At 37.0% G+C, this 23,699-nt stretch overlaps 1 protein-coding gene across 1 annotated transcript; it reads left to right on the top strand.

Annotated features, from left to right (window-relative positions):
- Positions 1 to 669: 669 nt before the first annotated feature.
- On the top strand, positions 670 to 23,229 carry LOC135682494 (ras-related and estrogen-regulated growth inhibitor-like protein A). Its single transcript, XM_065197413.2, has 7 exons — positions 670 to 829; positions 1,933 to 2,097; positions 5,555 to 5,632; positions 18,119 to 18,236; positions 19,938 to 19,994; positions 20,630 to 20,703; positions 21,372 to 23,229. Exons 2-7 carry the CDS (start codon positions 1,981 to 1,983, stop codon positions 21,855 to 21,857), a joined length of 930 nt encoding a protein of 309 aa, XP_065053485.1. The 5' UTR covers positions 670 to 829; positions 1,933 to 1,980; the 3' UTR covers positions 21,858 to 23,229.
- Positions 23,230 to 23,699: the final 470 nt, after the last annotated feature.

Below are 23,699 nucleotides of genomic sequence, written 5' to 3'. Positions count from 1 at the left end.
AGTTTATAACTAGATTTAGATAATTAATAAGAAGTCCTTTACTTGTAAAAAATCTTAAAACGGCTAAAATGAATGTTTATGCAATGAAGTCCGTTTGACTAAAAGCAATTTTAAAGAAATGCTTACAAAGCAAGGCTAAATTTTTATCGACATTTTAATCTTAATCTATAGTCTTCTGAGCAAGCAAGATAATTGTGACTTTGTTGTAAATGTTTCGTGGACCAATTCATCAAACTTGTGTTGTACTTGTATGTTCCATTACCTAAGATGTTTTTGTCATGAAGAGACACTAGCAACGATTTAAACTTTCTTCTTTTGATTTAAGAAGTATTTAGGTTCAGAATCAAAAAAAATTTCAAGAATATTGAGGTTCATGGCAAGCTTACATCTCATGTGACGAGAATCTTCGTATTACCAAACTTTAGACAGCATTACTCTGATGTGGAGCATCACAGGACAGACATAAAGAGCCAGTAACTGTCAATCATTGCTGTTATCCAACACTTTTGTTTTCCACTATTCGTTTCGTTTTGTTACTTGTGATGATTATTTGCAGACGGTAAACGTTAATTCAAATTGTTAATGTTTGTCTCCTTTTTGGACAGTGTCAAACATATCCTGACACAAAATTCAAACAGAGAACATTGTCTTTCCGTTATAAATATTGACATCAAATACACCATGATTGTTTAAGGTCGCATAGAAATATTACTAATAGCGTTTGCAGATGTCTCTAAAAGACAGGATTGTAGCTCGATTCAGTTACACTAGTTGAAGCAGTTTGGAGGAGGAGTGGTGGATCGTCAGAGGAATTAAGTCTTACTTCCGTGTAAGTGCTTGATTTCTTATTTCTTCAGTGTTTTTTATAATATTATTAGTAAAGACGCGATTTCTCAAGGTACAAAGTTGATCCTGCCGAGAACTTGGGGGGACACGTCCCCCAGTCCCCCCCTGTGGCGCCGCTACTGGCTACAGGTACAATTTTTTTAGGGGTTCGCTACAACCGAATGGCAAATCCTTCTATGGAAATCTCGTACATCTTTGGTGGGAATTTTTTACCTGAAAATCCCTGGAAATCTTTTTGTTTTTGTGAAAAAACGTACGCTTTGCGCAAGAGTGAATTGCCCCTCGGCTTCAAACCCCGAAAACCAGAAATCTCCAAATAACAGACAAACTAATTTGACCTTGATTCATATTTTCTTCCTGCGATCGAAGCTCCAACCACCACCAAGCAAGGAAAATGGCTGACCCGATGACACTCTCGATGAGGTTTTGAATTTTTTTAGGGCTTTTGATTTTAAAACACATAATCCAAAAAAATAATAAAAATTTCTTTCTATAAATTATAAAATAACAAAATTTATAAAATTTTCTAAAAATTTGCTGAAAATTGCTACATTAACACAGGCAATGTGGAGCAGGGGTGGGGATTGGGTCGGGCTCGGGAGACTATCCCCCAACTGTTTGCCAAAGCCTCTTTTTGTTCGGTTTTAAACCTTCAAGGGGTTTAAAGGGTTGGGGAGTAGAAGTGCTGCGTGAGTCTGCTGGGTTCTTTTTTATATCTCTACACCACTCCGAAAAACCCATTTGTAGTTGAATTTTGGTAAAAAAGATGAACATTTTCAGATTTCAATGTTGTCTCTTCTGAAGCGGCAGTTGTTTATTGGTATGGGCGACTAGTGATATGGCTGAAAGCTGTACGCTTTTGTAGGTCCGCAGTGAGGGTAATTTGTTTACACGGAAACCCGACTGATGACAGGACTCGAATCAACGAAACAACCTGCTTTGTGTGCGCGAGCTGTCATTGACAAGGGTATTGAATTTGTCGTATATGTAAACAAATGCACGAAGCTCGCACACAAACGAATAAATTGGATTTGTAAATGAACACTTCGTTATCTGCCTCTTTATCACGAATCTTTTTATTTAAAGGAAATTGGATAGAACAAATCAAGGCCATTGAGCCATTGTGCGCAGATCATGCCTTCTCCAAGTATTCATGATATTTTCAAAAGTCCGTCATCAGATCGACTGTTGGAACGCAAAAAGCATTCTGGAAATCTCGAGTCAACGATTTCTTCTGTCCGACGCAAACTGGTGAGTTTGACTTCGATAAACTACAATTTTACAAGCACTTAACAAGACTCAGGTCCCTTTGTTAAGTCCCTCTAGTTGCATTTTGTATCAATATTTCAGTTACTTATTACTGGAAGGTTCACGTTTTTGCAAGGAATTTTTCCACCAAGGCCTGGAACTCGAAGGCTCCAAACTGGAATTGATGATTTGTTTATGGTAAGTATAGTACTCTCGTTTCCAACCCGAGGAACGGCTTTACCTTCCACAAAAGAACACGGGAAATGATAAATGGATGGAATCTTTTTGGCCTCGTTAAAATTGCAGACTATGGTAAAACAAGTTTTCCACACTGTGTTTAAAATGAAAGTTTAATCAAGGTATTTGCAAGTCATTTATCTTGGTGTTATTTCTCACAAAATGCTTCTCACCAGTTTACTGTGGTGAGAAAAGGGTTTCATCGGGAAGATATAAAATGAAGGTTTATTTTCGGAGAAAATTCATTGTTGCTTTTTGTTTCATATTGATAGAACGCACACCAAAAGCACCCAGACTTGCCTTTGCTTTCTACCCCTACTGAGGTCTGTCTTGCTTCCCTGCTGTGTACAGTCTATGTACAAATCTGGAAGTAATTTTCAAGATACTTGGTTTTGCACGATACTTCATGGCCCACCCTCCCCTCCCCCCTCTCCCAAACGGTTTTCCGTTTATACGTTGTTTCTAATAAGAGTTGTTGAGACACAGTTAAGGTCGATATAATTTCTTTGCTCGTCCTTAACCAGCAGGTTGCCCTGGAGCTGACTGCTAAAACGATAAAACTTGCATAGCACTATAATTGACCTTAATAGGCCTGCTGTCTTTTGGCGTTTATTGTCATTTTTAATCAAAGAATAATTTCTTAGAAAGAGTCAACGAGTCAAGTGCCTCAAAACCATGTATCTTAGAGTTTTGAATTATGTGGGACGATCGATGAAATCTCTGGAACATTTCATTGTTAGAATTGCAAGAGCCCTCGGTTTTATTGAACAGCATTTTTCTTATCAAGCCTCAATTTTTTTCGTTTTAATCCAAGAATGCAACCATCATTGAGCAACTTAGATAATAATAAAATCCCGGACAAACATATTTGAGACTTTTCAAGAAAAGTTGATTTGTTTTCTTTTTTCCTTTCAAAAACAACCCCCTTCCCCCGCTCTCCATTCAATGTTAAACGCATGTTTTTGAAGCACATATGATAGAACTACCAATCCAACATTTATTCGGAGGAAAGGGGGGATTCGAATTTATAGGGGCAACGTAAGGTAAAAAGTTGCGAAATCTAATTTCGTCTCCACAATTTTCTCCGAGATGGTAGGCACAGTGGTAGCCAGAATTTTTATACATGGAAACGAGGTTGTGTTTTCTTTTTTTGAAACATAATCTATGGGTTCAAATGTGTGTGCTTTAAGAAAACCAACGGTTGCATCTGCCTGTGGGGGTGTGAAACCCACTTATCTTTTTGTAATGATTATAATCGCATGAAAAAGGTATATTCCACCCCCATTCATAATTTGATGATGGCTGTTTTGCTGATTTAACGACAGTTTTATCTAGCGTTGCTCAGGGCCTCCGACGAAGGGGGGCCAGGGGGCTATGCATCCCCACTTTTTGCTAAACAATAGAGCTTTTCTCAAAATCTTTTGTTATGGGTTTTAAATCTTCACTTGCCCAACCCCCCACTTTCCATCCTCTGTCGGAGCCCATGTTGCTAGGTTTTTGTGTTTAATTCAGTTTCCAAATTAGGATTTGTACAGACTCGAGAAAAAAGTCGCATATAGTTTCCATCAAGCAGCTAAATTTATGCACTGTTGGAGCGTATAGCATAGCAATGACTGGAATATAGGAAGGAAGGGAGGAACGTATAAAGAAAACGATTTTTATTTGCTGAAGTCTTCGCCTTTCTCTTCATTCGGAATTTGCGTATCTTCAAAGAGCAAAGGAAACCTAAAGTAACAAACATTACTGTAACAGGAACTTAATTGGTATTAAATCCATTTTAGATTACTTTTAGAAGCTTTTTGGTGCAAATGACGTAATTCAAGTATAATTTTAGCAATCTATGTTGATAATCATCTGCAATAAACATTATCCCATATCTTGATAGTCGATTTATTGAAAGTTATTACCGCATTGCGACTTCCGTTGTGTTTCTTTGCCACACTGGCCAATATCGTTATAGCCATGTTCCCAGACCTGGATGATATTGCGCACTGCATTTGTATTGCCAACCAAAGCCACTCGTTTTAACCGCGCCCTTTGACCGCAATAGATTTCGAAGTAAAGAGAGACTCTGCGTATTTTCATTGGAATCAAAGATTCCCTATATATTTTGCTTCGTCGTGCAGCAAAGAAAGACATACTTTTGTTGAGCCACACTTTATGCAACCTGGTCCTCCACTTATATGCAAATTCAAATTGTACCACGACAAGGAAAATTATCTTCCGTTTCAAGCAAAAATAGAAAATGAAATTGGAAAATGTTATTTTGATAATTCTCAGAAAGATGCGTAACTCCCCCTAAATATTCGCTTAAAGAAGGGAAGAAGTTTCCTGTCCTCATGATATGATGTCTTGGTTAAAGCATACGGTAAACTCATAAAGAAATTATGAACCTCAAAGAATTGGCCTCAGTCGGCTAGAGAAAAGCCCTTGAACTCCCCCTTTTTCAAAGGTCAGTTGAACCTATCCGCCAACCTTTTTAGAGAAATTTGCTCTCAAAGTTCTTATCCATTTTACAGCGTTGAGAATCCTATTTTTTATAAAACTTTATAGAAAGATAAGATAACAACTGAAAATAATTTGAAGCAGAGATAATATTTATCCCCCCGAGGGGGGGGTACTCCCATTAAGGCCTGACAGGGGGGTTCAATCCGTTTGAGGGTCTTACCACATGGCAACCAAATGGCCCATTTTCGATAATAACTGAACTGCTCAGTTTAGCTTACGATTTGTATAGATAATGAAAAAGATTTATCTTTCCCGAAACAATCAATTATGAAGAAATTTGTCGAAAAAGAACCAGGGGAGCACAAAGAAATGGATGCTACCAAGGAAATAGTTTCGGTTTTTAGGCTACCGTTTGAGGGGTTTTGTCAAAAGTACTACCATTTGAGGATAATTTTTTAAGATTTTAGCGTTGGCCCTCTTTGACCCCGAACGGACCCCCTTTCAGGCCATAATGGGAGTACCCCCCCCCCCCAATATTTATCACGCTTTTTGTATAACTAGTGAGATTTATTTTTTAATTGTTGCAGCATACCCGTTAAATTCTGATATGTATGGTGGATTTTTTTTTCTATGTTTGTAAAATTTGGGGTTAGATTCCGTGGGCCTCAGCCGTGGCCAATTTTGATATTGGAAGCTTATGTTAATCTGCTTTCTTGGTGCTTTCGGTTAGATTTGCAATAACCTTTATCAAACACTGTGACTTTGTTTATTGCAGAGTGGGAACGCAATGAAAACGTCGGGAAAAGCATCTGTTTCTGGGCCTTCTCCAGAGACTTCAAAGTCAAGGAGAAAGGTAGGCTTTCTTTTATATATATCACTTTTAAGAATTTGATATTTTTTGTCTTTGAAAATCGTGTCGATAAGCGCGTTCTGCTAAATCAGACCCAACCTCATAATGTGATTCTCCCTGTGTCACGAACGAGATGAGGCATATGCAAGGGCTGTACCCGTAGTGCTCTGAAAAGAACACAAGGTTTCTAGAAAAGGTCAATGTCGAAAAAATATATCATGATTCACAATGAGAAGGTTGTCTTTTTTGCTGGCCTCCCTCCAGTTGCCGAACTCTCGAGTTCACGTTCTTGTGACTTTCGTAAGCAAATAATAACCTCATGAAATCAAGCACGGATCTTCATATAAAGCAATTCAGTTTCTACCAAAAGTGCACGGTATATTCATAGAGAAAGTTGTCTCTTTCATGAGATGGGAACACTTCTACCGTCTAGTTCCCTGTCCTATCAGACTGTGCATGCTTTGGTGAAATATTTCTAGTCGCAATCGATGCACTAGCACAAAAAGAAATTTAATTAGACAGAAATGATGAGAAATAAATTATCAGACAACAATCTAGTGCTGGTCTGTCAAATCATTTTGACATGAAAAATAAACTTTATTTTACATGACAAATCCTGACAATGGCCCTATATATAAATTTTCTAGGAATTGATTTTTATACAAGCATATCGCCTCCCTTTTTTTTTCTTTATTTCTGAAATGAGACAAGTGTTCCTTCTTGGACTGGATAGCTGTAAAAGGACCTCATTTTATTCATTCCCTTTTAAGAATGTATATCATGAGTAATATGACATAGTAAATAAAATGAAACAGCAGTATGATTTATATAACACAACCATAACCTATTGAAGACGAAGGAAAAAGAACTCCTTATATTTTGTGAGTTCCTTATATCCTGATTAAACAGTAACTGTATCACATTAAGTTAAAGTCGAGGAACAACAATGAAGAAACTTAGGCCCATTCAGAGTATGTTCTGTTTAAGGGAAAATTCAATTACTACCTACTTGCAGGTGAATTATATTTGTTCATATATGATTATTATTGAAACAAAGAGGAACATAATACACATCACGGAAGTATTAATGAATAAAATTACAATTATCAATGTATGAAACCTTTTAGCTGTAAAGGGAGGACAAATGATATACTTTTTTCCTTTCTCTTATATCAGTCCTAGACTTTCGAGTAGTTGTGTGAACGGTAGAGATGACGAGGCCTTTTTAGCTGTTTTTCAGATTGCCAGACAGATGTGAAGCTGCGTTTCCTTTTTGAGCAACGTTTTCAAATATTTGCCTTTGGAAAATCTCACTTTCATGAAAAGTTCTTTAGAAAAACAGGGCAAAAAGAGAGGTGCTTACCAAAGTTGACTGGGGGATTTGCAAAATCCAAATTTGAAAGGTGCTAGATTTTTAATTGTAAACAATTTTGAGGTAATAAAAACACTAACCTCCTCCGCAAGCCTTAGGTCTCAAATGCTTGCCCTGCGGTCAAGGGGATTGTGTTTTAAGATAGAAAAAGATCTTTCTTAGCACCGCTGCCATTATAACTGTGTATACCTCACCGTTATACGCCTTGTTGTGAATAAAGACGATTTAAAACCATAGGCAAAGGAAGCTGCCTGTTTGCCCCACTCAAATATTGAGATATTAGCATGTTAGGACGAAAGATGCACGCAGAATAGTGTTATTTGTACACAGCATCAACCACGTTTTGTCTGGACTGGGGAGCTATTGTTCAAGGGGTAGTTTACGTCACAAACCAGCACTGACCAGATACAGTTTACTAAAAAAAAGAAAAAAAATTGAAGACATTAATGCAAGGCTAAATACTGCTAACTTCATGAGCAATGGGTCTATTCATTGTAGATTCTGTCACAATAGGCTTCCCGTCACCCCGTTTTTTGCCCTTTTCAGCTAATCCGGAGCCATCGATTATACCTACACAATTATTCGAATTACCCCCGATCGATGATTCTTTTCGTTTTCTAGAATCATTTGGCTTTAATAAATTTTCCGTGAACTGTGTCTTGTTTCAGAGACCATATCATATTTTGTATCTGGGGGGCTGTGTGGATCCTGCCCATTTTCTCTTCCACTGTCACGCCTGGTCCCTGTCTTGCTTCCTGCCCCATACTTTTCATCATTTTATTCTCCCGTCCCTTATTTTCCTGTCCCATATTTTGTTGTCCCTTATTCTACCTACACACAAACATAAACAGCCCAGCCCTCCCATATCGTTGGGTATTACCATTGTTACATTAGCTCAAAGCTAATATCAGTAAGATCATTTCACTTTAAATAACTATAGCACGCATTTTATTGTTTTCTTTATATTTGAAAAATTGTTCACTTTTTCAATAAATTTCCCAATTTTTTCAAATGATTCATGAGATAAGTTTTTAAAATTGCTGATTTGTACAAAATATATATTATAATCTAGCCTACCATTTAGCGCACTCGCACCACTTACGATTTTCAGTATAGCGGTCTGCTCGTTTCAATCACTTATTGCCAAGCAACAATCAGGGTAATGACTGCCAATTAAACGTAATGTCTTTAAATTATCAAAGATGGCTTCCATTATTGTTCTGTTAAACGTAAACATCCACCTTCTATAAATAGATTTGTTTGTGCTTTGGATCCCCATCATTTAATTAGTTAGCCTTTTAAAAATAATAGTGTGACGTCAAAGATTGGAATTCCTCACGGTTTTCCACTTGCTATTGCCAGTGGATGAAAGCAATGTTTTCAAACCAAGATTATCAATTCAAAATGTGTTACTGGCCCATAAATACAACATGTCTTCAGTATCATGAATAGATCCTATTGCTTTTTCTTTTTATGAAGTACACGTTACCAGGAAAGGGCTGCTCTCCACCAACCGAAGGGCACCCTTGGTGGAAATCCTACTGTTTTATAATAATCTCTGAAAATTCCTTTGTTTTCGTGGAAATCTCATACCCTTTTTTGCAGGAACGAATTGCCCCTCGCCACCAACAGTAACATAGGTGAACGTTCTACAAACGTTCTCGTATTTTTTGAATAGCACAGCATATCTTTTCAAATTTCGTAATACAACAAAAAAGACGCTATGTTTATGCGAGTCCTACTACAGCTCTAACTTTTGTAATTGTTGCCTAATAAGGGTAATAGAATGATACTATGGAGCAATCAGCAATGAACTAGCCAACCCTTAAATGGCTGTTCGTTACAATATATCAATACACGAAATTATATGGACCATAATTTGTTCATACAGTCTAGCTAATGTTTATATTGTCATAACTTCGGGCTTGTCGCCGCTTGTTCTGCTGCAGAATCGTTTTCTAATTATTGCATGTCGTTGGCTGCATTGTGAGCAGGGGTGTAGCGTTGGGGTGGGCTTGGGGGGTGGGGAAGAGCTCCCCTTGTTAATGCCGAAAATTAGCCAATTTCTGTTTTTACTATTGCGTTTTGTGCAAGAGCCCCCTTGTTATTTTGATAGCACTACACCACTGATGCGAGTCGCTATATGTTTTCGAAAATTGGCAGCTTTTCTCATTCTAGCACATAGAAAAAATTCCATCTAATTGAGGATTTGAGTAAATCCACTCCTCGATTCAAGATTGCAACAAAATTAAAGTAAAAGATCTACTCAGGACATGACGAGAGTGTCACATTTCCTGTTTTTCTAACTTGTGTCTCCTTCACTAATTTATCAAAGTCACTTGTTATATCTGTGAAACGAATAAACGTGTCTCTAAAGAGCCTTCAAATAGATTCTATAATAATTAATCTCTTCTGTGTGAAACATTAAGCCTTGCTACTTAACGAAGGCAGATCAATTATTCGTAAGGATTGTATGGACTGCATTTTTTTAGGTTTCCCAAAAAGACCACATATGCATCGTGCTTAATACAATTATTGCCAGAAATCTTGGCCCATAAGTTGTAATGTTAGCGTGTTCCAGCTCCCATTTTCGTTAAATGTCCTCAAAGAAGCTTCATCAAGTCAAGCGTTTTAATCAGACAAAGAGCTTTAAAAAGCAAGAAACTCTGTACCCAGACACCTTTCTGTTTTTGTCAAGCATTATCAAACTGAAAAACCATACACACTTTATCTATAATAAGAATTAAGTCTAAAAGAATATTGAGACTCAAAATTCCTGAAATTTAAGAATAGTTTTAGGGAAATACAAGGTCCAAACTTAATCAAGAATTATAAAGTAAAAGCGAGTCTCACGGTATATGTTTTGGAATAGAATTATCTGGCTTTGGAGTCATTAAATTTATAATGCAACGCCGTTATACCTTATGTCGCTCAAGAATAAATTAGGAATAATCTTAGGATCAAAGTAAAAAATTAAAAATATAGAGGCTCAACAAAAAATTTAGGTATTCTTATGAAAAGCTATGTATTAGTAAACGAAATGAATCCTCATTTTGTACACTTCCAAGTAAAGTTGTGTAGTAAAATTATTAATTGCTTTTGATAGTCTACCTGATAGGGATATCATTATCACCCCCGCCCCTCCCTCCTCCTCTCCCCACCTCTCCCCCTCCTTTTTCCCCTCAACTGCCCCTTGCGTGCTTGCATTTTGCCCTTGGAAAAAAACCGATTAAAATTCCTACCTTGACATATGATATCAGATTTATAGTTTATCTGTTTATTGTTTTTATTTGTTATCCACGAACTCTGGATACCGTTTTGTTAATCATGTATTAAAGGTTGAGGTTACGGTATAAAATTGTCTGCACGATCGGAAAATGCCCAACACACGCAATGTAACAATGTTTCTCAAATGTAATCACGCTCTGCATAGACGCAGGTCATTGATACAAGTAATGACGACACAGAGGGGAATACTGACGTTGACATAATATTGTCAAAACATACTTGTTTACAGTGAAATTATATTCTGTTAATAATTTCGAAATCTATAGTATCGAATCGAATGTTTTGCATAGCAAAGATACAATTTCGTTCGCTTATCTTCAACTTGTTGCCACAATCACAAGATGACTTTTTGTCAATCTGTTATTAAGTAGCCTAAATGACCAAAGATTGCCACTATCAATCACTGCTTGTCATTGGTAGGACAATCCAAGCCTCTACCTATTGAATACATTTTCTCTGATTAATGGTTTTCGTTACAAGGAACAAGATACTTTTAAAACGGCTTTTAAAACCAATTATGTATCGTTCTGAGTGGAATACTATTTTTTAGCATTTTGAAAATGTATTTGAGTCAAACAAAAACGCCAAGGGAGAAAACATGCAGCCCCCCCCCCCTTGTCAGACAAAATTAATTGCACCCTAGATTCAATTTGGGCAGTTTTATTTAAATGAAGCAAGATTTTCGAGATCCATACTAAACAACCAGCACAAAAAGGTCGATGGCCGTTTTAATTTATGGAATAATTAGATAGAAGTTCCAGGAAAAATAGACTTTGGCCATATTCCCAATTATGATGACATACATTCGTTTTGCCTCAACCATTTTTAGCTACTTTTTACCCTACCGTTCGTAAAACTGTCACTTGTGAATCTCCTATATTTTAGATCTCCTTGCCAACAAGCATAGCATTCATTCTTTATATGACCAACTGAAAAGTGAAGAAAACCTCTATTCAGTTTTTAGTTAAGAAATGTCAAAATCTTGTAATTGCATTAGGCCAGATTGGTTTGTTGCTTTGCTCCTAAACTTCCAAATCCTACTTGAAAAATGAATCAAAAGTGACATTGTCATCTTGGAGTCAAAGGTCCTTGTAATTCCTTAAATTTCTGTATGGCTTTGCTGCACATTAACAAGAATTACACTTTTCTTTAATCAGCTCTAATATACTTCGCACATAAGTCTTGCATTTTTGACGTCATCATGCTGGCTAATTTTTGCTGTGAATCACATTCTCCATAAGGTTTTGCACTTGAATATTAAAAACATCTTGAGCTGCCAATTTTGATCTCTTTCAACAACTAGCTTTTAAGAAAATTTCTTTAATCCTCTAAAGCAACATCTTATACAATGTAAGCAGAAGGCTAGTTATATTGAGATGTGGCTAAAAAATAGCACAAGAGGAAAGAGAAAAGGTGCTTTGATTGGCTTCTTGTAATCGCTAACCCCTCAGTTTAAGAGAGGCAACGAACAAGTCTACACGAGTCAAGATCTTTTATTTTGATATAGAAAATTGTATTGTACTGTACTCGAAATGCAATATGAAAACGTATATTTATACAGTAGTACATTGGGACTTTTCTCAGGGCCCTCTTTGCAGAATTTACTTTGGCTACACTTTACTAGCAGAGCTAGATCACTGGCGCTACCTTTTCGTCGCAGACCTGTTATTTGAAGTAGTTTTCCCGATAAACAACTGAAATTGATAAAATCTATAAGTTTGTAAAGAAGCTGGGTAACTGTTGCTGCTGCCAAGATTTTGGAATTCTGTTTTTGTCTTTTCTAATTGACGTTCACCTTTGCTAATTGCGGGGAGTTTTGTTTGTAACCCAAGGTTATTAAAAGGCCTAAAGCTTTCGTTCCAGACTAGAGATAGACTAGGAATGTCCGTTTTCTGTTATTGAATGGAAATAACTAAGCTGATAAGGTATCTTTGTAACTTTATTTTTGTTGGATGTATCGGAAATTGCTAGTGTTGGCATTAAATTAAGGGGAAAATTACCCACTGTGTTTATTCAATGATCTTCGATAAAGAACTGGGCTCATGTAAATCTAAGCTGATTTGAAACTGATATAGTATGTTGACGCCTAGTGCTACCGACTGACGGCCTAGATTCTTAACATGCAGCGATTTTCAACTAGAACAATCTACTGCAAAGACCTTTTCTCTAAAATCAAGAAATTTTATTCGTGTACTTTTTTATCTGAAAGATTGTTTGTTACAATTCTTTATAAATCTTAGATTATGGCTTCTACTTCAATGCACAATGAAATGGTTACTTCCACAGAGGCCCAGATACGGGGTCTTATAGGATGGAGTCCCATATTTCCCACCTCGTGACGTTTGAGTGAAGAAGTCATTTGTTACAGTAAGAAAATTCCTGAAATTGGCTAGAACAAGTGTTAGCTATCTCACAATACTGAAAATCTCCTTAAAGTTGATAGTGACAAGGAGACCAAAGTGCTATCTCTTTGGGTTCAGTCTTCTGTAACAAGAGGACCTCAACCTCCTTTTTTCCCAGTTACCATCCAGCTTTAAGTGGCTTTTTGGCGTTTTTGCTGAAAAAATGATAAGGCTTGCTTGTAGGCTTTATATCATTTAATTTAGTTTTTGTTGGCATAGATTGTTAGCTTAAGGAAAAATTCAATTTTTGCCAATCACTCTTTTTCATACTTTCTATTGCTTTCTACCGTGGAGGCGAATTTCTTAGCAAAGGCATGTATTTAAACCCAAGGTAATTAAATCAATGTTTCACATTATTTATAATTTCTGTTAGTTGTAGTATCATATTTGTCTTATTTCGATATCTTGATGACTATTTATGCCCTTGGAAACGAAAGATGGATGCAATCGTCAAAATCGTCTTGAAATTGATAGTTTATCGTGATTGAGGATATTTTTTTAAAAAAGCAAAAGTGCTAAATTTCAACCATTCAAGCAATGTGCCAATTGGCTAATTTAGTGGTTCCTTTCAGTACTTACCGTGATTCTATTAGTCAATGTATACTTTTGTATGGCTTTCTCATCTTTTAACCTTTCGCCAATTTACATCATAATTTTAATTAGATTTATTGCTTAGTAGTTGGAAAATTAGATGTGGCTCCGGGGATATTTTGATAGACAAATAAATAGAGTTATTGGTGGCCATAAAGTCTTAATAGATTTTGGAGGTTAGATTTCGTGAAATCGATAAGTTAGAGAAAGCCTGCTGATGTATTGAAGAACCAAGGTTACTAATTGAGTTACAGGGACCAAGAATCGGTTTTGATTCTTTGCGTGTGGCTTCGTAGCTTAGGAAATACGTATAGGAACTTGCAGACCTCTTCTGATAAACTATTAGAAATTTTTGGTTTTGGTCATATTTTCTTATCAATGTTAAGAATCCTGACAACCAATTGATCAATGCTGGGAGTAATTGGATCATGTACCCTTGATAGCCTTTCACTCACATGTCAAAAGAGATTTGGCATCTTGCAGACTATAACTTTATCTTGCTAAAAAGATTTCCAGTAAGATGACATCTCTTTAAACATGTTCTATCAGCTAAATGTTTGGTAAATGGAACATCAATGTCACATCTTTAGTTAAGGCCATCTTACTCATTTTATGAAACCCTTCTTGACGTGTTTGTGATTGACGCACTTACTTTATCTGCAAATAGGGCCTAAACACTTTATTTACTGGTTCTTGTAATAAAAGATTCCCTTATACACGTAATCTTTTGCGCAAGGGAATCTTTTGCGCCAGCCCTTTATTTTGATTTACGATATAGAATACTCTGGATAAATGGAACCCCGGATAAGTGGTACTTTAGTTGAATGGGATAGGTATTCCCTGTCCCCAGATGCATAGTGCTAGGGGGGCTCAGGGGGCTGAGCCCCCCTTGTTAATGCCGATAGTTTGCAAATTTCTACTTTTGCTATTGTTTTTTGCAACATTTTGTGCAAGGACCCCCTTTATTTTGATAGCACTACATCGGTGCCTTTCCTGTGGACTTCCTTATCATACCGGGACATTCGCTTTACTGGGATAGGCCCCTTGGGAGTCTAGCTTTACCGGAGTAAACTGTATATTAGTAGCTTGATTTATTAGATTAGAGATACAATAAAATGACGATTAAATATATAATATCATTCAGAAAACTTCAATTTTTTCACGGAAAATCTTTCATTCTTTAATTTTTGCACAGGGTGCTTTTACAGTTCGTGTTTTTTATTAAAATATTAAGGATAAACTCGATGATCTGAAAAGGTGCATAACAGGTTACCATTGATGAATAATTTCCTTGAGAAAATCACCACGTGTTACCGAAATGAGTACTAAGCTACAAACAATTCAGCCATTTGTCACTGAAATCTTTCCCGTCATTCATACGAGTGTGCGTACTATAAAGATACTATCTTGAGTTATTATAAATAAACCTCAATATCCCTGATTCACTTTGAGGACATTGATATTAATCTGTTTATTTTTAAACACAATGTTTCGGCATGATTTCTTATCTAGCCCTCGATTATTGTTGCAATGATCAATAAAGGCTTTAGTTAGTGTAACCATTTCTTACGCTGCTTTCTCAAGCGAATTCACATCCATTCATTCCAATTTGCTGACAAACGTGGAAACGTGGAGGCAGAGAATGTGGAATTAGTGACGAAGAATACGTATGTAAGGGGCTGTCAGAAAGCCATTGAGCTCGGGCTTTCCTTTTTATCCGAAATAAGGCGTGTCGATGTATCGGGTTTTGCCTTGAAAACTGGGTGTTTCTTTAAAGTTCATGTGACACACCTTAAGATTGCTTGATGTAAAATACTCCCCCTGCTGTAGGCAATGTAAAATGGGAATTTAAGAACAAATAGCCAGATATAGTTTTCTCAATTACTGATTTGATTATTTATTTAACAGCAGCCTGGTCAGTATGCTCGGAATTGAAGATATATTATACTGTACCTATTGTTATCGAGGCATGTCTCAATAAATGGGGGCTTATTTAAGAGTGGGGGCTGATTTCACACACAAAATACTTTAGGGTAGGGGCCCATTTGACGGGGGCCTATCTGAAGGTGGGAGCTTATTCAAAGGCTCACGGTATATGAGAATCAAATAAGTTTCACTGTATGGCATGGGTATCATACTCATTTTAGGTTTGGCCATTGTTTTAGGGGGAAGTGGGGGAGGGGGTTTGGCGGAGTTGATAGTGTATTTCAGAAAATATCAGAAATGATATTGGCTATCTCTTGGAATTACCAAGTGGGCTGAGCCCCAAGGCCCTGCTCCGTCCCGAACCAGTGTAGAGAAATGTAGAGAAATAGGAAAGTTAAAGGACATCCATCAAGAAACGATGGAAGGGAAACCTGTCGCAGCACTTCCATACTGGATTGCATGTGTCCTTGAGAGACACCATGCCAGCACGAAATAAGAACAGCTTTCAGAAAACGTTTATAAAATTTTCACTGTGGACAGGCGCCAAATAATTCTATGTACTTATGATGGCGTCTTTTTTGATGCATAAAAACTGCTTATACACTTGTATCAAACAAGAAACATAATAATAATTATTATCATCATCATCATCATCATCATCATCGTTATAAAACATATATTCGGTTGTGGACAGTTATGTAATCATTGACGAGAACAAGATTTCGAGGCAAATTTACAACATTTTTGGAATCTACCTTGTGACTGATCCTTTTTGGTTTCGAGAAGATAATCGGGGTTAAATGTTTGGCCAGAAAGGCTTTGAAACAGACGATTTCCAAACGCCTACTGGCTATTCGGGGCAAATAAAAAGGTTTGTTATTGTTCCAATTTTCTGTTATTGTTCCAACATAAGGTTTTATGATCATTTGTTATTGACACAGGTTTGAACAAAAATCGGAACCGAGGATGGTTCCAATTCTTCCAAAAAAGCGTTTCTTGCACAAGGCAATTTGGGATTCAGTTCACTCGCGCCGGAAGGAGTGCGAAAATCTTGCAAAATGTGTGGGTTTTTTCTGGGTTTGAAGCTTTGAAACCCGAGATGGTCTTGTGTCCTATTTATTGCCTTTCTTATATTTTTAAATACCTTTAAATATTCAAATAATTGCATTAAATTGCATAAATATGCTTTATCAGTAAGTTTTACTTCAGCCTGGCAAAACAGTGTATTATCTAAGTGAATGGGTTCGCAAAAGGAAACATTTTTCAAATAATGATAATATGACTCACTGAGAATGTATGTTGTTTTCATAATAGAATGTATGAAATTGGCCTAAATCTGCGATACAATCTCTGGAGACCTCGCAAACTTCGATTGTTTGGATTTTAATCTATTTTACTGCTTCCTTTTTCGTGACGAAGTGCCCGATTAACTGTTTTCTCGAATACAATTTGCGTCCGAAAAGTCGTTGTTCCCAATCTACTCCGCATCAAAGAATCTCAGCGCCGCGCAATGTCTGTTCGTTGATCCTCGTGTCTCCTATCCATTGACCTCTTTGACGTCATACCTGAATGGTATGGTCTCTGCACAAAACATTCGGACTTTACATTTGCGGCGACGATCAAGTGAGCATGGTTATTTGAAAACACGCTTATTATGTGTGTACACGAGTTCTAAGACGGATCACATCACAGAAAACGGAGGTTTTTGTTACAGACAGAGTTCAGAAGATCGCAGAAAAATTACAACTTGCAGTGTTTCGTAGTGAAAAGAGACGTGATAAGAGAAGAGTTTGTTTCGATATTTGTAGTAGCAGCTGGTTTGGTTTAGAAGCTCACAGCAATCAAAGAAAACAGAGCAATAACTGGTTTTTTCGGTAACGTGTTTCTTTTTAGCAAACATTTGCTGTGAAATGTTCTGTTTCATTTCTGAGTGAAGTTATTTGGAAATCATCCGATACCTCCTTTACGGTTTTGAGTATATATGATTGAAATGGTTTCCACCTTTCGTCAACCTGGCGATTGTTGCAAAATATTCAGAATCAACCGAAATTCTTTCTTCGATGCTTGCTTGATCTTTTTCGTTTTGCACCATATTACTTGATACACTTTCCAATCGTTTTACTATACACCGTCTCGGACTCGTCTATACACCGGTTCCAAATACTTTCGGAATGTCAGACAAAGAATTAGATCTAAACTCATAAAGGATCTCACAGAGATAAAGATATTAAAAAAACATAAAAACCAGCACATAACAAGCTTAGATTTTACATGGCCTAGAGAGCTTTTTGTAGCATTGTGGTTATTATCAGGATTTTTTATGCCCGTTGGACTAGAAACTTGTCTTTTCTGCAAATACGATTGAGTCGGTTCGTCTCCACGTTAAGTTTGAGATGAATTCAAAGGATACAGTCTTGGTCAGTCTGTTGTATAAACCGAGGGGCAAATCACTCGATTGAAATCTTATGTATCTCTGGTGGAAGTCCGGTTGTTTTAACTTAGAAATTCCTAGAAATTCATTTGTTATTGTTGAAACCTCGTGTATTTTTTTTGCAAGAGTGAACTGCTTCTTGAAATGAACTGCCTAGTTTTAGAGATTGATTGCAATGCAAAATAGCTGGAAAGCTGAAAAATGATTAGCAATATTGTCTTATATAAAAAAGAATATATACTTTGTTTGTGCAAGCAAAATATGTGTATTCTCAACAGTGTACTCTACAGCACGTCTGTTTTTGTGTGATTTCTCTTTAGCTATTAAAACTTTAGCCTTAATCGCACTCAAACCTAAACCAAAGTCAAACCTGATCTGATCTAACAAAACCTGAGCCTGTTTCTTCAACGATAGTCCCTCGTTTTGTTTTTTGAGCTGTTACTTTTAGCCTGTTTGTTAATTGATTCCTCAACTTGCAGGGTGTAGTGAAGAGGCTGTCAGTCCAGTCAGCATCTTGTATCGAGGAAATGAAGCATAATAGCTCAGATAACGACATACGGCTTGCTGTGGTTGGCTCAGAGCGCACTGGAAAATCAGGTAATATATGTTTCTTTGTTATTTCAGTTAATTTTGACTGATCGATGCTGTAATGTGTCATATGGAGAGCCATACATAGATCTTGAAGTGGCACGAATTAGCCACATTTGAGCGCTAGCAAAAGGACTGATCCCATTCTGAACCCTTCACGCCATTTTCTTTTTTGGAGCCCAACACCTTGCATAATACAAGAGTACCTGGATGACATGGTACCTTTTATTGAAGGGGCTATTTGTTTTAGTCCGGTTGCTGTTTCAGGCACCATATTTTTTACAAGGTTGAAGAGACTATGGACCGTTGATATGAGCTAGCTTTGAGATGGATGTCTATTATTGCAAGCAGCTATTTTTTCTTCAGTTTTGTGGTTTCGTGACTCCGTTTAAGCATACGGGATTCTCACACTCTGTTTAAGATGGTAATTTTTTATGCAAGAATATCAAAACGTGTTTTGAAGCCCGCTTCAATGCGAAAGCAAACGATCCATTAATCTTTTCAGCCTGTTACCTTAAGCTTATCCTTTTATAAACCATTGCGTCAAAACAATAGCTAAAAGTCAACAAAACTGGATGTCTGGCGTTATATTGCTTTCCTACTTTACATGAGACCTAAATCCTACTTAATGCAGCTTGTTACTGACAATGTCAGCATAAGGTAGTGCGCTTCAAAATATTTGAAAACTCTGTGCAATTTTTGGTCCATCTCATGTGAAAACCTTGGTGTACCGAACATAAATCTTAAGAGAAAGCTACGTTGAGCTGAAAGCTGAGTGCTATGTTGAGGCGAAGGGTAGGAGCTTTTCTGGCAACAATTTTCTTTGAAACTTTGTAAGAAGGAACAGGAACTCTGCCCCATCTCCAGTGCATTGTAGGCCACTTTTGTCGATCAACAATGAACCCCTAAACGAGATCAGACAGTGGATTCTGTAGTCTTGGACCTTGTAATCGTTTTCCATATTTTGACTGCATTTGAATGGATTGACCCGTTAACGTAGAAAAACCGTCCAGATTCCTCGAATTCTGTCTTTTATTTAAATAGCATAAAATCCAAAACAACCGCAAACAGATTTCCAAATAAAATCACGTGTTCGCCCGCAACTGCTCCAACTCGTATTACACAACAGCATATTTTTGCTAGTCAAAATATTTGCCGATGGCTCTTGAAGCTACACCGCCAGACAGTGTCAGAACATTATTTACTGTTTTGATGTTATGTTGATTGACGCTTTTCCTGTTTACTGTTGCCGTAATTTCTCCCATATTTACCGACGAAGTATGCCCTCTTTGGTATTTCACCGCAGCTGCAATGCCGCAAGCTGGCTATATTCACAGCTGCATCGGAATCCAAATTGAACTTCGTTGGGATAAGCTGTAGGTCAGGCGTCTGTTATCAATTAAGGAATACAAATCAACTGAGTTATTTTCTTCATTTTGGGGTTGCTATCTGATGCTTTGCCTCCTTTAAGCGTACTTTGTTTCGGCGGACCCCTGTTTTTATTATCAGTTAGAATTTCTCACGCCCAACGAGGGACATAAGGTTTTGGGTCATTTGGCCACTGTCCGCCAATTTTAAGGAAAGTGCCCCCTTTTCTAAGACATTGTACCCCTCCATACCTCTTCGCCTTTAACTTTGAACTATTTAAATCTTGTTTCAGGTCTAACTGAATGCTAAAATTTTAGGTCTAATGTCGTTTTTCTCTTCCAGCGTTAACAGTTCGGTTCCTTACGCGAAGATTTATTGGTGAATATGATTCCTGTTGCGGTAAGATAAAGTCTTTTTGAATTATCCTTTGGAATTTACCCTTTTATTCCATTCGCACCAATGTTTAGGATTATTGGATGAAATTTCTATTTTGGGCACGTGGTATTTTACGAAATTCACGCTTTCGTTTAAAATTTGCTGCATTGTCCGGTTTTGGGCTAGATGTGCGACCTCATTGCAGTTATGAAGGAGACTTGAACGAGCTGCGAAACGCCAGTATTCACTGTTTCTGGGCTGCGCCTGGAGCGTCAGATTGAGGTGGGGTGGGGGTGATAGGGGGGGGGTTCAAAGGATAGAAAGAGTTTGTTTCTCCATCAGGATCCATGTATATTTCTGAAAGTGAAAAGTTCCTTGTTTAGTTGAAATATTGCTAGGCCACCTGATTCTTGTGAAAATGAAATCGCTATAAGTGATTAAAATCACTTCCACATCCTCGAAAGTTTAAATAAGCGCATGTGACATTTCTCGTTTGATGTTTCTGGACGCTCATATGTGAATTCAGGTTCTCATACCTATGTCCCTTTCTTTTCATTTGATATTAGATTTTTTTTAGATATTGCCAGTCTCTGTTTAAGCCTTCATCTCTCGTGCATATACGAAGATCTGTAAAACTTTAGATTATTCTTCATTTACAGATTCTCGGTTTCAAAGGGAAATATTTCTCGCTGACACCAGAATAGCATTGGATGTCAAAGATACTTCAAAAATGGTACGTAAATGCATCTAAACATTTGTTAATTTACTGCAGTTCATTTTCTGCAACGATGACTTTGCAGGATGGCACACGAAACACCATTTTACCGCCCCAGCTCATTGTCACGAGAAAGTAGTAATTGGCACTTCAGAGGACAAAAGGTTTCCCTTATACGCAGAATAGAAACACTTGAGCCTATCATGTCATCAAAAAGTGACAGAATAATAAACATTCAACTGTCTGGCACTGAAAAAATGGCTCTTTTTCAAGAACTTAACCTGGTATAAAAATTTTGATGCCAGTTTATTACAATGCCGAATCTCCTTTTCTTGTATCCCCTCTTTGAATGTATGTCGCATATCCATCGCCTCAGAAGTAAAGCACAACCAATTAACAACATCCCTTTGTGGTCAAAGAGGCGAAGTTTCTAAACCAAATTGGTGCATTGATGTAATTTTGTAACATACATGGATGAACAAAGTTCTTTTGCTGCCTTCTCACACAGTGTAGTTTTGTTGCTTATATTCGAGTTTCAAAATATTTTTCATGTGAATTCTTGTCCAACTTTTAAGCAACAGAATCAAGGCGAGAGTAACCTAGGCTTCTTTCAAATATATTCCTTAACGATCAATCTTTCACTTCTTTCAAACTTTTTCTTTCACGCGAGTCTTTTTTTATTTTAGTATTGGATGACAGAGCCAAAGAAACTGATAAACTGGGCATCAGCCATAATTGTTGTTTATTCAGTTACAAGTAGACAAAGTTTTCTTGATGCCGAAAAAATTTTGCAAATGATCCACGAATCGAAACCACTGGAGCAGGGATGTACTTTATTACTTGGAAACAAAGAAGACCTAGGACATTTGCGGGAGGTCTCTTCAAAGGAGGGTAAACGACTTTCGGTGCATTACGGCGTACGGTTCAACGAAGTTTCGGCAGCGGAGGGTTACGAGAATGTATACAATACCATTATGAAATTACTTGTCGAAGCTCTAGTAGTGGAGAAAGCGAAACAACACGATGCGAGTAGAAGACTTTCAATTTCAAATGAATCGTTATCAAGCAGTGGACCAGGTAGTCCAAAGACAACGATACGACAGTTCATGAAGGACACTATAAGTTCTGTCATGATGACGCCGAGGCTCAGTCGACGGACTCTAACCGTTTAAATCCTTTCTGCATAACGCCGTTGTCAATTACTGACAAAGAGAAACGTCATGTTTCTGGAAGGGAGTGGGATAATAATCTGTGGCCAATTGCCTCTAATCTATTGCAGCTCATCCACTCATTGTTCGTGGTCTCGAGTAAGCCCTGAGTTGAGCCACGTTGTGTCATGACTTTATGAAAAGATGTCCCTACTCCATTTTGTTTCACAACAACCTATACGATTTCAAAAGAAGAGCTAGACGTTTTTCGTCAACAATATCTGCGAGTTGTTTGTTCAGATACATTGAAATTGTTAAAGATAACAAAATAGACGTGGTTGTTTTATTTATCGATAATTTTATAGTTATGTGAAACAGTTTTTGGTGTGATAGATCGTATCACTGAACTAGAACTCCTCCCACTAACCACGAACCCGATATCACAAATCAAAGCGAGATGCTCAATTGAACTTTTCAAGACTTCCTGTTGAAGTATCTTGTTGGGGAAGAAAGATTGGAACCATATCTCCTTCAACTGTACAAAAAATGCTTTTAAGTACAGCGAATGGCTTATTCGACAAATGCCTTTAACTTATTTCGTCTTCCAACAATTTTAGATTTATCTACATATTGCTTATAAACCTAAACTTGCAATACATTTGAAGAAAAAGTCAAGTATTATATTGGACGTTGCAGACCAATCTTTTTGCTGTTGTGGCTCACGATACAGTTGTCAGTGTCATGGCAAAAATACATCATTTTCAAGCTTTGTTATCCCTCAGCAAAATTTTCTAAACAGGGAACCTTTGACAGACTGCCTTGCTGAAATGCGTCTGAAAAAGTTGCTACCAGTGATTCAAGCTTGTGTCATTAACAAATGTAAAAACAAAAGATCTATTCAAAGCCAACTTTTAATTTCAAAGTCAAGTCTCTGGCTTATACTCTGTTGATCATTATAACCTTTGTGACGTCACTAGTATTACATTTCGTAACCTTTCGTTCTAAGACAACCCACCTAGAGTCGTTGCTATGGAGTGAAAAGGATGCGCTGCCATATTGATAAAGCCTATAGAAATTGAAGATTATTTGCAATCTGCGCGTATTTGGCCTAACAGTAAATATTTGCAACTATCAATGACACTTGCAGACTTTCTTCCTTTTAAGGATGATTGATTCTGTTTTTTCTTAGTATAGCGTCTAGGCCCATCAGTTAGCCATTGCTGTTAGATTAAAAGCATTTTCTGAGACGGTATTTGGTTCGTATGGTAGAATCTATTAGAACCTTCGACCATCACTTACATTTTTAATAAAGTCAAAATGTACAAATTGTAATATAAAGAGAGAAGTATTTGCAAATATTTTGAATGTGAATTTTTGTATAATTTACTATTTCATATTGGTGTTTGTATTTTTTATAGAAATGTCCTGAGCCGTGATATAAATGTGTTTCGTTTGTTTTATGTATTCTGGGCATTGCTGGTCAATGAGATGTTTCAGAAAAAAGGGTTCCATTTGAAAAGTATTTTGTGGTAGAAGAAAACATATCTTCATCGAAAACTACTGGGATTAACCATGAGAAAATTGTTCTTTTCGTTAAATTTTTTAGGCCTTTAATTTTTGCTGTGGCATTGAGTATCCGTATATAAGATCCAAATTATGGTTTAGATGACAAAATGATTGTCGACATGTTATCCATTGATATCTAAAACCTTTTATTTCTCTTTTTCATTTCATAATTCTGTTTCTTATCATTGATGCTTTGTTTATATTTGAAAAAGGAAAAGTCAATTTTGTGCTAAGAGCATATGACATTTAAATGCGTTTTGAACTAAGTAATCCATCCTTTGAAAAGGGGGACCTGTTGGC

This window comes from Rhopilema esculentum, chromosome 17, assembly GCF_057945365.1.
Source record: "Rhopilema esculentum isolate cy_ngs chromosome 17, ASM5794536v1, whole genome shotgun sequence".
Classification (NCBI taxonomy): domain Eukaryota; kingdom Metazoa; phylum Cnidaria; class Scyphozoa; order Rhizostomeae; family Rhizostomatidae; genus Rhopilema; species Rhopilema esculentum.
This window is presented reverse-complemented; position numbering and strand designations above follow the sequence as displayed.